We start from the raw sequence: 14,590 nt of genomic DNA, 5'->3' as shown, positions 1-14,590 counted from the left end.
CATCCTGTTGCAACTCTCAAGCACATTTACATCCAAAAAGTCTCTCTTTCGTGCGCCTATTCTATTATCACCCTAATCCAATAAACGCTCTTGTCCATCTCTCCTACTTACATATGTATTACTTATGAATTAGGTCGCTTTTTAATCCAGGTATTCCAACCACCAGTCCTTTTTCAGCACATAAATCTACAAGCTCTTCACCTTTTCCTTTTTACAACACTGAACACACAAGTTATACCAATTTTCCCTCAAACTGTAACATTACTCACCTTTGCTTTCAATCAACATCACTATACCGGTCTTGTGCATCGAAACACTAACACACTCATTTCAGCTGCTCCCAAAAACACTTGTCTCTCATGATCTTTTCTTCATGCCCAGGTGCATTGCACCAATAATCCACACCATCTCTCTCCATCAACTTTCAGTTTTAACCTTATCAATCTAGAATTTACTTTCTTACACTCTATCACATACTCCCTCAACTCTGTTTCAGGAGTAGTGCTCACTCCTTCCCTTGGCTTGTCCTCTCACTAACCCTTGACTTTACTGCCAAGACATTCCCAAAACTACTCTTCCCCTTTACCCTTGAGCTTCGTTTCACTCAGAGCAAAAACATCCAGGTTCCTTTCTTCAAATATACTACCTATCTCTCCTTTTTTCTCATCATGGTTACATCCACACACATTTAGACACCCCAATCTGAGCGTTCAAGGAGGATGAGCACTCCCCGCGTGACTCCTTCTTCTGTTTCCCCTTTTAGAAAGTCAAAATATGTATATATATATATATATATATATATATATATATATATATATATATATATATATATATATAGATATATAGATATATATATATATATATATAGATATATAGATATATAGATATGTGTGTATACGAGTGGATGTGCCATTCTTTCTTCTGTTTCCTGGCGCTTCCTTGCTGACATGGGAAATGGCAATCAAGTATAATAAATAAACACATAATATATGATTTGATGGATAGAGAAAAATTCATGGAAATGAGGTGTTTTCAGATATCTGGGAGTGGACTTAGCAACAAATTTAACCATGGATGCAGAAATGAGTCATAGGGTGGGGGAGGGGGTGAACGTTTTGGGAGCAATGAAGAATGTGTGGAAAGAGAGAACATTATCTGAGAGAGCAAAAATGGGTAAGTTTGAAGGAAAAGTAGTTCCAACAATATCATATGGTTGTGAGGCATGGGCTACAGATAGAGTTGTACGGAGGCGGGTGGATTCATTGGAAATGAAATGTGTGAGAGGAATATGTGGTGTGAGGTGGTTTCATGAAGCAAGTAATGAAAGGGTAAGATGGATGTGTGGCAATAAAAATGGTGTGGTTGAAAAGCAGAAGAGGGTGCGTTGAAATGGTATGGACATATGGAGAGAATGAGTGTGGACAGGTTGACAAAGAGGATATGTGTGTCAGAGGTGGAGGGAACAAGAAGTGGGAGACCAAACTGGAGGTGGAAAGATGGAATGAAAATGATTCTGAGCGATTGAGGCCTAAACATACAGGAGGGTGCGAGGTGTGCAAGGAGCATAGTGAATTTGAACGATGTGGTATACCAGGGTCAATGTGCTGTCAATGGAATGAACCAGGGCATGTGAAATGTGTGGAGCAAACCATGGAAAGGTCTGTGGGGCCTGGATGTGGATAGGGAGCTGTGGTTTCAGTGCATTAAACATGACAGACTGAGAATGAGTGTGAATGAATGTGGCTTTTTATGTCTATTTTTTTCTATTGCTACCTCGCTGATGCAGGGGGTAGTGATGCTGTTTCCTGTGGGGCAGCATGGCACCGGGAATGGCTGAAGGCAAGTGAGTATGAATATGTACATGGCTGTGTAAGTGTATGAATATGTATGTATATATATGTGTATATTGTGATATGTATATGTTTGTGTATGAGCATGTATGTATATAAGTGTGTGTATGAGTGGATGGGTATTTCTCCATCTATTTCCTGACAATACCTTGCTGATGCGGGAAATAGCAATCAAGGAGACTTTCCCATCCATATATGTTGCTGGCATTCAGTTTTCTAGCTTAAACCATAACAAGCATCCACTAACCTTACTCTACAACAGTATTTCTTTACATCTTCAACCATCCTCTATCTGAGCTTCTGATCAAAGTTAGTTTTGTTTCACCAATAATGTTCATCCCTCAGCCTGATTTGATTCCTCTTGTTTTTTGCCTTTAGTCAACTTTCTCTTTAATCTCCTCCCTTCTGGCAAGTTTGTATGATTGTGTAGTTACCTATTTGTGCTATATGGGGTGGGAGTTTTACCCTCATGGGGTCCCATCTCTTGAACATTCCCTGTCATACACTCTTATAATTATGTATGATGTCTGCATTCACCATATCTTCAGTCATTTTATTCTGTTCACATGCACGGCTCTCATACTATAAAAGTACTTCCTCATCTTTTTTTACCAATTTCTTGTTTAATTTAAAGTTATGTCCACTGGTTGTTCCATCCCTACATATCTCAAAGAGTTGTTCATTATATGTGCCACAGACCTATTTAAAAAAATCTAAAGGTTCTGGCAAGGTCACTTCTCACTCTTCTCTCTTCCAAGGTTGGCAAATTTAAATCCTCTAGCAGCCTAACTATTCCATGCAACACAGCTCCCTTAATTCTAGTACCATGTTTCTTGCTCTCCTCTGGATATTAGTAGCAAGGCAGCAGGTTTGGATGGTATTGCAGTGGCATTTATTAAAAAAGGGGTGACTGTATTATTGACTGGTTGGTAAGGTTATTCAATGTATGTATGACTCATGGTGAGGTGCCTGAGGATTGGCGGAATGCGTGCATAGTGCCATTGTACAAAGGCAAAGGGGATAAGAGTGAGTGCTCAAATTTGTTGAGTATTCCTGGTAAATTATATGGGAGGGTATTCATTGAGAGGGTGAAGGCATGTACAGAGCATCAGATTAGGGAAGAGCAGTGTGGTTTCAGAAGTGGTAGAGGATGTGTGGATCAGGTGTTTGCTTTGAAGAATGTATGTGAGAAATACTTAGAAAAGCAAATGGATTTGTATGTAGCATTTATGGATCTGGAGAAGGCATATGATAGAGTTGATAGAGATGCTCTGTGGAAGGTATTAAGAATATATGGTGTGGGAGGCAAGTTGTTAGAAGCAGTGAAAAGTTTTTATCGAGGATGTAAGGCATGTGTACGTGTAGGAAGAGAGGAAAGTGATTGGTTCTCAGTGAATGTAGGTTTGTGGCAGGGGTGTGTGATGTCTCCATGGTTGTTTAATTTCTTTATGGATGGGGTTGTTAGGGAGGTGAATGCAAGAGTTTTGGAAAGAGGGGCAAGTATGAAGTCTGTTTTGGATGAGAGAGCTTGGGAAGTGAGTCAGTTGTTGTTCGCTGATGATACAGCGCTGGTGGCTGATTCATGTGAGAAACTGCAGAAGCTGGTGACTGAGTTTGGTAAAGTGTGTGAAAGAGATGTCAGTTATTTCTCACACACATTCTTCAAAGAAAACACCTGATTCAAAAATGCTCTAAAACCATTTCTAAAAACCCACTGCTCTAACCCCCAATCTGTTTGCTCTTTTCATCCCTTCCCCCTCTCAATTAAAAACCCTCCCATAAAATTTCCCAGGAATACTAAACAAACTTATTTCTGAAAATTTGAGCACTCACTTTTAAACCCCTTTGCCTTTGTACAAGGGGCATTTAATGCAAGCATTTGCCAATCCTCAGGCACCTCACCCATAAATTTTTAAATACATTAAATAACCTTACCAACCCAGTAAAACAATACAGTCCCCCCCTTTTTTAAAAAATTTCCCCAAAAAATCCCACCCAAAAACCCGCTGCCTTGCCGGCTTTCTTTCTTCCGAAAAAAGCTTTTACTCCCTTTTTCTCTGTTTCCCAAAATCATTTTCCCCAACCCTCCCTTTTTGGGACACCACCCGCCCAAAAAACACCCTATATCTGCCACTTTCATAAAAACACATTCAAAAACCCTTTCAAAATATAAATCCTTTCTCCTTCCACTCCCCAAACAAAACCTTTTTTGTAAACCCTTTTCCCCCTTTGACAAAAATTTTCCCATTTTTTTTTCCCCTTGTCTTACCACTTTTTTTACCCCTTCCCAAAAACCCCATCTTTTTATTTTTCCCTAAAATTTAATGTTACTCCCCCCCCCAATCCCCTTTGCCCTTTTTTTTTTTCACCTTTGCACCTTTCTTTTTACCTTCTGCCTCTTTCTTTTACACATCTCCCACTCATTTGCTTTTTTTTTCCCCTGAAAAAACCCTTTTTCCAAATGCCCCCCTCTCTTCTCTTTCACTAGTAATTTTACTTTTTCACCCCAAACCACTCACTACCCTTCAAATTCAACCCACCTCCCACTCTTCTCTTGCCCCCAAGCATTTTTTTTGCAACCATCACTGCTTCCCCCTTAAAATCCCATTCCTCCCCCCCCTCCCCTTACCCCCTTTTGGGTTCTCATTTTTTTTCCATCTGTATAAATCCTCCTGGTATTTTCCTCACATAAGTCCCCTTTCCCCCAAACTCACTTCTTCCACCACTCTTTTCCCCCCAACATTTTCTCTTCTAAAAAACCCCACAATTTTTAAACCTTCCCGCCTCCACAAGATTATGATAAAAACACCCTCCATTTGAAACCTCTCCCACTTTAAAAACCAAAAAGCCCTCTCTTTCGTGCCCCTATAAATTTAAACACCAATCCAATAACCCTCTTTTGGCCATTCCCCTACTTACATATTTTAAAATTATTTATAGGGCCCGCTTTTAAACCGGGTATTCCCAACCCCCAAATTCCTTTTTTCAGCACAAAAATTTCTACAACCCCTTTTCCCCCCTTTTCCATTTACAACACGAAAAACCCCATGTTTACAATTTTTCCCCCTCAACTGCCCACATTACTCCCCTTTTTGCAATCAAATCCCCTTTCATTTATAACCCGGGTCTTGGCTTTCAAAAACCACAAACACACTCATTCAGCTGCCCCCAAAACACTTGCTCTCTTTGATTTTTTCTTCTCGGCCCAGGTGCATATGCCCCCAATAACACCCATCCCCCCTCCATAAAATTTCATTTTTTCCCCAATATCAATCTAGAATTTACTTTCTTCCACTCTATAAACCCCCCCTCCACAACCCCTGTTTCAGGAGTTTGTGGTACCCTTTCCCCTTTCTTGTCCTCTCACAAACCCCCACTTTACTTCCAAGACATTCCCCCAAAATCTCTTCCCCTTTAACCTTAGCTTTTGTTTCACTCAGAAACAAAAAAATCCAGGGTTTCCTTTTTTTCAAATATATACCAATCTCTCCTTTTTTTTTCATCCCTGGGTTAAAAATCCCACAAAATTTTGACCAAACCCCCAAACTGAGCGTTTTAAGGAGGATGGCACTCCCCGCGTGACTCCCTTCTGTTTCCTTTTTAGAAAATCAAAATATTTTATATATAAAAAATAATTTTAAATATATAAAAATATAAAATATATAAATAAAAAAAAGAAAAAATATAGATATATAAAAAAAGTTTGTTTAAACGAGGGGGATGTGCCATTCTTTTTTCCCGTTTCCTGGCGCTTCCTTGCTGACATGGGAAATGGGAATCAATTTTAATAAATAAACACATAATATATGATTTGATGGATAGAGAAAAATTCAAAGGAAAAGGGTGTTTTCAGATTCTGGGGGTGGACTTACAACAAATTTAACCATGGATGCAGAAAAGAGTATAGGGTGGGGGAGGGGGTGGGAAAGTTTTGGGAGCAATGAAGAAAAGGGGGGGGAAAGAGAAAAACATTTTCTGGAGAGCAAAAAAGGGGGAAGTTTGAAGGAAAAGTATTCCCCAAAAATATATATGGTTGGAGGCATGGGCTACAGATAAGTTGTTTCGGGGCGGGTTTGGGTTTTATTGGAAAAAAGAAATGGTGAGAAAGGGAAATGTTTGGGGTGAGGTGGTTTTATGAAGCAAGTAATGAAAGGGTAAGATGGATGTGAGGCAATAAAAATGGTTTTGGTTGAAAAGCAGAAAAAGGGCGCGTTGAAATGGTTTTGGACATATGGAAGGGGAATGAGTGTGGACCCGGTTGACAAAGGATATGTTGTCAAGGGGGGGGGGAGGGAACAAGAAGTGGGAGACCAAAATGGAAGGTGGGGAAAAAAGAAAAAATAAAATGATTTTTTAAAAATTAGGCCAAACCATAAATGGGGTTTCATTTGCAAATTTTTATAAATTTGCCTGTTATCCAAAATTTTTTTCCCCCCCTTCTTTTGGAAATGAAAAAACCCCAAGGGATTTTAAAAAATTTAAAAAACCCAAAATTAAAATTCTTTCCCCTTTGGATTTGGATAAGGGATTTTTTTTGGGTTTTTTTTACCCCCCTTAAAAAACAACCTTAAAATTAATTTTTAAATTTTTTCCCCCTTTTTTTATTTGTTTCCTTTATTTTTTTCTTTTCCTCCCCCCTAGGACTTTTTCCCAAAAGGGGTAATATCCCTTTTCCCCCCATTTTGGGACCCTTTTTCCCACCAATTCCCTTAACAATGGTATTAATTTGTAAAAGGTTTTTTGGTAAGGGTTGTTTTAAAAATTTTATTTTATTTTGTTTTATTTTTTTTTTTTTGTATAGCCTTTGGTATTAATAAGTTTTAGGTATTATTTCCCATTAAAATTTTCCTTTTAAAACCCAAAATTAACCCTTTTCCCCCCCCCAAAATAGAATCGGGGTTTTTCCCTCCATTTGTTCCGGCCATTAAAAAAATTTTTTTTCCCCCTACTTTAAACCATTAAAAAAGCCCCCCCACTCCCTATTTCTAAACAGTATTTCCCTTTTTAAACCATTTCCCCAACCCAATCCTTTTCACCCAAAAAAATCAAAGTTAATTTTTTAAAAACCAAAATGTTCCAATTTTCCCTTTGCACCCTATTTGAATTCCCCTTGGTTTTTTGCCCTTTTAAGGCCCCAAAACCTTTCTCTTTAAATTCCATCCCTTCTTAAAAAAATTTTTATTTTATTTAAACCCTATTTTGTTTATTTTAATTTTCCCCCCCAAATTTTTGGGGCCCCATCCCCCCTTTAAAATTTCCTGTCATCCCCACTCTTAAAATTTTAATTCCCCCTTTCCCTTAATTTTTCATCAGGTATTCCCTTTTTCAAATTTTTTTTTTTTTTTTGGACCCCCAAAATTAAAAATTACTTAAAATAAAACCCCCCCTTTTTTCCCCCCAAAATTTCTTTTTTAATTTAAATTATTATTTTTATTAATTTAAATTGTTAATTATATTAAAAATAATAAGATAATAGAAAATTGTGAAAAAGGGGAAGGGTTTTTTTTTTTTGGGGTTTTTGTGGGTAAAAATTTTTCAATTTAATTGATTTGAATGGAGAAAAATTAGGGAAAAGGGGAAGGTGTTTTAGATATCTGGGAGTGGCTTAGCAAAAAAAATTTTAAAACCATGGATGCAGAAATGAGTCATAGGGTGGGGGAGGGGGTGAACGTTTTGGGAGCAATGAAGAATGTGTGGAAAGAGAGAACATTATCTGAGAGAGCAAAAATGGGTAAGTTTGAAGGAAAAGTAGTTCCAACAATATCATATGGTTGTGAGGCATGGGCTACAGATAGAGTTGTACGGAGGCGGGTGGATTCATTGGAAATGAAATGTGTGAGAGGAATATGTGGTGTGAGGTGGTTTCATGAAGCAAGTAATGAAAGGGTAAGATGGATGTGTGGCAATAAAAATGGTGTGGTTGAAAAGCAGAAGAGGGTGCGTTGAAATGGTATGGACATATGGAGAGAATGAGTGTGGACAGGTTGACAAAGAGGATATGTGTGTCAGAGGTGGAGGGAACAAGAAGTGGGAGACCAAACTGGAGGTGGAAAGATGGAATGAAAATGATTCTGAGCGATTGAGGCCTAAACATACAGGAGGGTGCGAGGTGTGCAAGGAGCATAGTGAATTTGAACGATGTGGTATACCAGGGTCAATGTGCTGTCAATGGAATGAACCAGGGCATGTGAAATGTGTGGAGCAAACCATGGAAAGGTCTGTGGGGCCTGGATGTGGATAGGGAGCTGTGGTTTCAGTGCATTAAACATGACAGACTGAGAATGAGTGTGAATGAATGTGGCTTTTTATGTCTATTTTTTTCTATTGCTACCTCGCTGATGCAGGGGGTAGTGATGCTGTTTCCTGTGGGGCAGCATGGCACCGGGAATGGCTGAAGGCAAGTGAGTATGAATATGTACATGGCTGTGTAAGTGTATGAATATGTATGTATATATATGTGTATATTGTGATATGTATATGTTTGTGTATGAGCATGTATGTATATAAGTGTGTGTATGAGTGGATGGGTATTTCTCCATCTATTTCCTGACAATACCTTGCTGATGCGGGAAATAGCAATCAAGGAGACTTTCCCATCCATATATGTTGCTGGCATTCAGTTTTCTAGCTTAAACCATAACAAGCATCCACTAACCTTACTCTACAACAGTATTTCTTTACATCTTCAACCATCCTCTATCTGAGCTTCTGATCAAAGTTAGTTTTGTTTCACCAATAATGTTCATCCCTCAGCCTGATTTGATTCCTCTTGTTTTTTGCCTTTAGTCAACTTTCTCTTTAATCTCCTCCCTTCTGGCAAGTTTGTATGATTGTGTAGTTACCTATTTGTGCTATATGGGGTGGGAGTTTTACCCTCATGGGGTCCCATCTCTTGAACATTCCCTGTCATACACTCTTATAATTATGTATGATGTCTGCATTCACCATATCTTCAGTCATTTTATTCTGTTCACATGCACGGCTCTCATACTATAAAAGTACTTCCTCATCTTTTTTTACCAATTTCTTGTTTAATTTAAAGTTATGTCCACTGGTTGTTCCATCCCTACATATCTCAAAGAGTTGTTCATTATATGTGCCACAGAAAGTCAAGTCAAAGAAAGTCAAGAGTAAATGTGAATAAGAGCAAGGTTATTAGGTAAAGTAGGGTTGAGGGTCAAGTCAATTGGGAGGTGAGTTTGAATGGAGAAAAACTGGAGGAAGTGAAGTGTTTTAGATATCTGGGAGTGGATCTGGCAGCGGATGGAACCATGGAAGCGGAAGTGGATCATAGGGTGGGGGAGGGGGCGAAAATCCTGGGAGCCTTGAAGAATGTGTGGAAGTCGAGAACATTATCTCGGAAAGCAAAAATGAGTATGTTTGAAGGAATAGTGGTTCCAACAATTTTGTATGGTTGCGAGGCGTGGGCTATGGATAGAGTTGTGCACAGGAGGGTGGATGTGCTGGAAATGAGATGTTTGAGGACAATGTGTGGTGTGAGGTGGTTTGATCGAGTAAGTAACGTAAGGGTAAGAGAGATGTGTGGAAATAAAAAGAGTGTGGTTGAGAGAGCAGAAGAGGGTGTTTTGAAATGGTTTGGGCACATGGAGTGAATGAGTGAGGAAAGATTGACCAAGAGGATATATGTGTCGGAGGTGGAGGGAACGAGGAGAAGTGGGAGACCAAATTGGAGGTGGAAAGATGGAGTGAAAAAGATTTTATGTGATCGGGGCCTGAACATGCAGGAGGGTGAAAGGAGGGCAAGGAATAGAGTGACTTGGATCGATGTGGTATACCGGGGTTGACGTGCTGTCAGTGGATTGAATCAGGGCATGTGAAGCGTCTGGGGTAAACCATGGAAAGCTGTGTAGGTATGTATATTTGCGTGTGTGGGCGTGTATGTATATACATGTGTATGGGGGTGGGTTGGGCCATTTCTTTCGTCTGTTTCCTTGCGCTACCTCGCAAACGCGGGAGGCGGCGACGGGGCAAAAAAAAAAAAAGTGTTTCTTTAGTTGTAGTGACCAAACTTGAGAAGCTTATTCTTGTCTTGGCCTTACATGTGATATGAACAGCTTTCTGAATAATACCTTATCTGGGAACCTGAATGTTTTTCTAATATTTGCTAGAAGACAGTTGGTCTCCTTAATCATTTTCCTATGGTAGGACTCTGGTGACTGGTACAAGACAATGCTGACTCCCAAGTCTTCCTAACATAGAGGTTCCTACAGCTTGTTTCCTACTAGATTATAAGCAATTCAAGGCCTTCTTTCACTGTGACCCATCCACATCACTTTACATTTACTCTGGTTGAACTTCAGCTATATATCAGATGAACTTTTGTGTCTACCAAAGTCCCTATTTAGGGTAATGCAATTCTCCATTCTTTTCACTTCTCTCATGACATCTGTATCACCTGCAAACATTTTCAGGTAATAAGTCAAGTCATTCATAGAGATCATGATGAGTAACAGTCCTAGAACAAAGTCCACCAGTAAGCTCCACTCACTTCTAGAAAGTTTCTTTGACATGTGTCCTTTGTTCCCTTCTGCTATGATCTTCTATTCCTAGAGTATCCCTTATATTCCTACCTGGTCATCAAGCTTCTTAACATGCAATACCATATCAAATATTTTCTGGCAGTCCAGATGCAAGCCTTCTCTTTTATCTACAATTGAGCTCACTTTCTCAGAAATTTGAGAGGTTTTATATGTGACTTCCTTTTCCTAAAACTGTGTGCTGTCTCTCACTTAATTTCTTCTCTGTGGACAGTCATCTGCTTGCTTTCTGATGATCTTTTCCAAAACCTTAAAAGTCAAATATGTCAGGAATACTAGTCTGTAGTTCAGTGCCTTTTCCCAGTCTTCTTTCTTATAGATAAGTATGATGTTTACACTTTTCTATTCCCTTGGCACTTCATCTTTCTCCAGCTACATCTTGAGCAGTACTTCAAAAGGGTCTGTTTTATGCATCCGTGTGAATGTATAACTACCTGTTTGCACAATACAGGGAGAGAGTTCTACACTAGCAAGGCCCTAACCCCTTAACTTCATATGACATCAAATAACCTTTGTAAACTAGAGATATTCACTGTTATCTTGGTCAGGTTATACCAACAAACCATCACCCTAACGCTAAACAAGAACATCTTGAAATCCTGTCAAAATTTTTTACCAACTTTTGTCATTCTGCTTCTCTTGAAGAACAGTTCAAAGTCAATATTGCCCAGCTGATTCAGAAAACTGAAGGCTGTTAAAGGTACCCCTCTCTCTCTTCTCTCCTCCATGGTGAACAGCTCTGTAGCCCTCAGCTTCTTACTGTAGATCAGTTCTCTTAATTCAGGTGCCATCTTACTTTCTCTCCTGTGTACCCTCTCAATCAGATATATACATTTCTTTAGGTATGCTACTATACTTGTGAGGCATTACCCTGTTCTGATCTAAAATATGTATTTAATAACTTACTGAACATCTTATATAACTGAATACAATTCTTATATTTGTCAGCAGACAGTTTACCTCTTTAACAACTATCCTGGTGAATACCTCCAGCAATGTACTAAGTACAATGTTGACCACTATGTCTCATACATAAATTCTTGTAGTATATTTTCTACACCTCAAAGGTTTGGAGCAGTAGATAAAAGTGGTAGGTACAAACATTTAGGCATGAGCATTAGGTAGAAACATTAGGTTGAAGTAGCAAGTAGGAGCATTGGGTAGTAGTAGTCAGTATGAAAATTAGGTTAGAGCCTCTTCAAATACTGCGGCAGAGATGCCCTTTGCTAGTGGCCTATTAAGAGTAAGGCACTAAAGGTTTACAAGTGGCACTTGAGTTTTGTAGTTATGGAGACTCTTTTACCATGGCCATCCCCTTGAGGGAATTCCATTTGGATCAGGAATCAGAAATATAGACTGACAGAACAGACATTTTTCACTTCTTCCAAAATTCACATATTTTTCTTTGTCTCTTCCTTTTCCTTTTCATAATCCTCCTTGTATTTCAAATAAAGCCCAGCCTCTATGTTGACTTTTGTCTGTGACTAAAGCCTCCAACATTCATGAAAATGTTTCATTCTGAGACCCTTTCACATTCCACTCCCTCACTTATACAATATAGGCTTGAAGGAACCTGTACATCCAGATTTTAGAAAGAAAGGTAATCCTGTCCTGTATGATGCTGTTTTGTGTGAGTGTGTGTGTTTGTGCCAGAGGCCTTCCCATAACAGGTAATTTAAGAATATGAACAACACTTAATTAATAAATGTAGATCATACATGGGTCATGCAATACTCATAACTGCAATCACAATGCATTACAATACAACACAAGTGGAAAAGCATCTAATCCATAATATTAGATTGAAGTGAGTAAACAGTCTCTTGAAGCATTATTAAAAAATCCATAAATGGTAATGCATAACCTATTCAAAACATCTTAAGGTAAAACAACAGAGGATTTCTTTAAAACTAAAGTTTGAAATAAAATTAAAAAGCAAAATGCACACAAGAAATACAGGGACACTGCAGGCAACAAGTCATATTGTAATTACTGTATACTGAAAACAGTTGGTAGCTTCAGATTCAGCAAGCATAACAACTACTCTTACCTATCAACACAAATATCTTATGAATTAAAAAATTGGTGACTGAAGAACATTTAGCATCATTCTCTTTAGGTGACACAGCAGCTTGATTCAGCAAGTGAGGCATCATGCCTTTCCATGAACTTTCATTAAAAACATGCTACTGCCATGCTAAAACATGTATTTTCATTTTCATTTTCATTTCAAAATTTTGAGTTACATGCAAAGAAATATATTGCATTCAGCAATGCAGAAGAATTCTAAAAAAACAAATGTATAACCTAAATGCTTACTGTGTGCTAAATGTTCTACAAGGTAATCAAATCAAACTACTTATGACAAACACTAGGTCTGAATTTAGAAGGTTGTGCAGTGATCCCTGTACCTTTCCCCCCTTGGCCTCATCACTCAACAGGGGTGGGCCTGGGGATGTGGCGGCGCTTCTAGAAGGCGTGCCAGCCGGACTTGTTGGAGCTGACACAGAGTAGCCAGCAGTGTCGTCACGTCCACTCACCAACAGATTACGGAGCACAGAATGACCCTTGTCTGCAACAGAACTCCGGACGACTCCAATACCTCCACCAGGACGTCCACCTCGAACAGTGATTGGCTCCTTGCTAACTAACAACTGTTGCATTGTAGGGGCGTATGGTGTGGCTAAGAGACGCACACCACTGGTAGGTTGCTGCATCAATCCATCTTGTACTTGTGAATTATGTTTCTGTTGTAACTGACAAGACGGGGAACACAACTTTTTGTGATTAAGGATGGGGGATGAATTCGGTGAATGAACTCGTTTGACTGGCAGTGATACAGGGTGGGAATCATGAGTCAGTAATGGAGGTGGTGGTTCAACTGTCTCTTGCACCATCACAGGAGGAGGATCAACTAATAGTGCACTGGCTGATGTACAATCCAGGTCCTCTGTCAAGAGAAGAATTAACAAATTATAGAGGAAAAAAAGATGAACCTGTACTTGTAAATGAATGCCTTAGATGAAAAAGTTAATGTACAATTTACCATGTTACATAAAATTTACCACATGTATAGCTTTTTTGATACATCAGTCTAATATCCTACGTTGGTTACTTTTCTATAAGAATCCTGTCTGAGACATACCTTTACCTCCTGAATGTCCTGGCAGTACTTTGTTTGGGTCTACAAAATTCCCACCACCATCAAGAAATTTGCTTTGCTGATACTGAGTCCCTTGAGTACTTGTGGAGTTTTCTGGTCGCAAGTTCCTTCCCGGGCCAATGCCAGTGATGGGAGGGTCAGTGTCCCGCAGTAGCTGAGCCAAGCTGGAGTCCTCTTTATCAATGACATTAGAACATTTTTCATACCTGAATGTAAATAGGTATCCATCAAAATCTGGGAACTAGCAAGTTTAATTATTAATCACATAGAAACACTAGATCTGAGTGGATGCCTTAGAACAGGAAATGATACATATTTTCTCTACAATTCCTTGCTTCTTGAATCAAAAACTTCATTATTTATTTTTCTTTATTATACTTTGTCGCTGTCTCCCGTGTTTGCGAGGTAGCGCAAGGAAACAGAGGAAAGAAATGGCCCAACCCCCCCCATACACATGTATATACATACGTCCACACACGCAAATATACATACCTACACAGCTTTCCATGGTTTACCCCAGACGCTTCACATGCCTTGATTCAATCCACTGACAGCACGTCAACCCCGGTATACCACATCGCTCCAATTCACTCTATTCCTTGCCCTCCTTTCACCCTCCTGCATGTTCAGGCCCCGATCACACAAAATCTTTTTCACTCCATCTTTCCACCTCCAATTTGGTCTCCCTCTTCTCCTCGTTCCCTCCACCTCCGACACATATATCCTCTTGGTCAATCTTTCCTCACTCATTCTCTCCATGTGCCCAAACCACTTCAAAACACCCTCTTCTGCTCTCTCAACCACGCTCTTTTTATTTCCACACATCTCTCTTACCCTTACGTTACTCACTCGATCAAACCACCTCACACCACACATTGTCCTCAAACATTTCATTTCCAGCACATCCATCCTCCTGCGCACAACTCTATCCATAGCCCACGCCTCGCAACCATACAACATTGTTGGAACCACTATTCCTTCAAACATACCCATTTTTGCTTTCCGAGATAATGTTCTCG

At 39.3% G+C, this 14,590-nt stretch overlaps 1 protein-coding gene across 8 annotated transcripts in view; it reads right to left on the bottom strand.

Moving 5' to 3' along the window:
- LOC139760418 (uncharacterized) overlaps window positions 1-14,590 on the bottom strand; it is an 857,321-nt gene that overhangs the window by 25,542 nt on the left and 817,189 nt on the right. For 5 of the 8 annotated variants that reach the window (XM_071683590.1, XM_071683595.1, XM_071683596.1 and 2 more), the window contains exons 14-15: window positions 13,554-13,777; window positions 12,820-13,358 (exon numbers count right to left, since the gene is read on the bottom strand). In XM_071683590.1, coding sequence (XP_071539691.1) covers window positions 12,820-13,358; window positions 13,554-13,777 — 763 coding nt within the window. The remainder of the gene's footprint in view (window positions 1-12,819; window positions 13,359-13,553; window positions 13,778-14,590) is intronic. The other 3 variants (XM_071683591.1, XM_071683599.1, XM_071683597.1) reach the window with 1 other exon arrangement.

This window comes from Panulirus ornatus, chromosome 36, assembly GCF_036320965.1.
Source record: "Panulirus ornatus isolate Po-2019 chromosome 36, ASM3632096v1, whole genome shotgun sequence".
Classification (NCBI taxonomy): Eukaryota; Metazoa; Arthropoda; class Malacostraca; order Decapoda; family Palinuridae; genus Panulirus; species Panulirus ornatus.
Note: the sequence above shows the minus strand (reverse complement) of the source record. Positions and strands in the feature narration are given on the sequence as shown.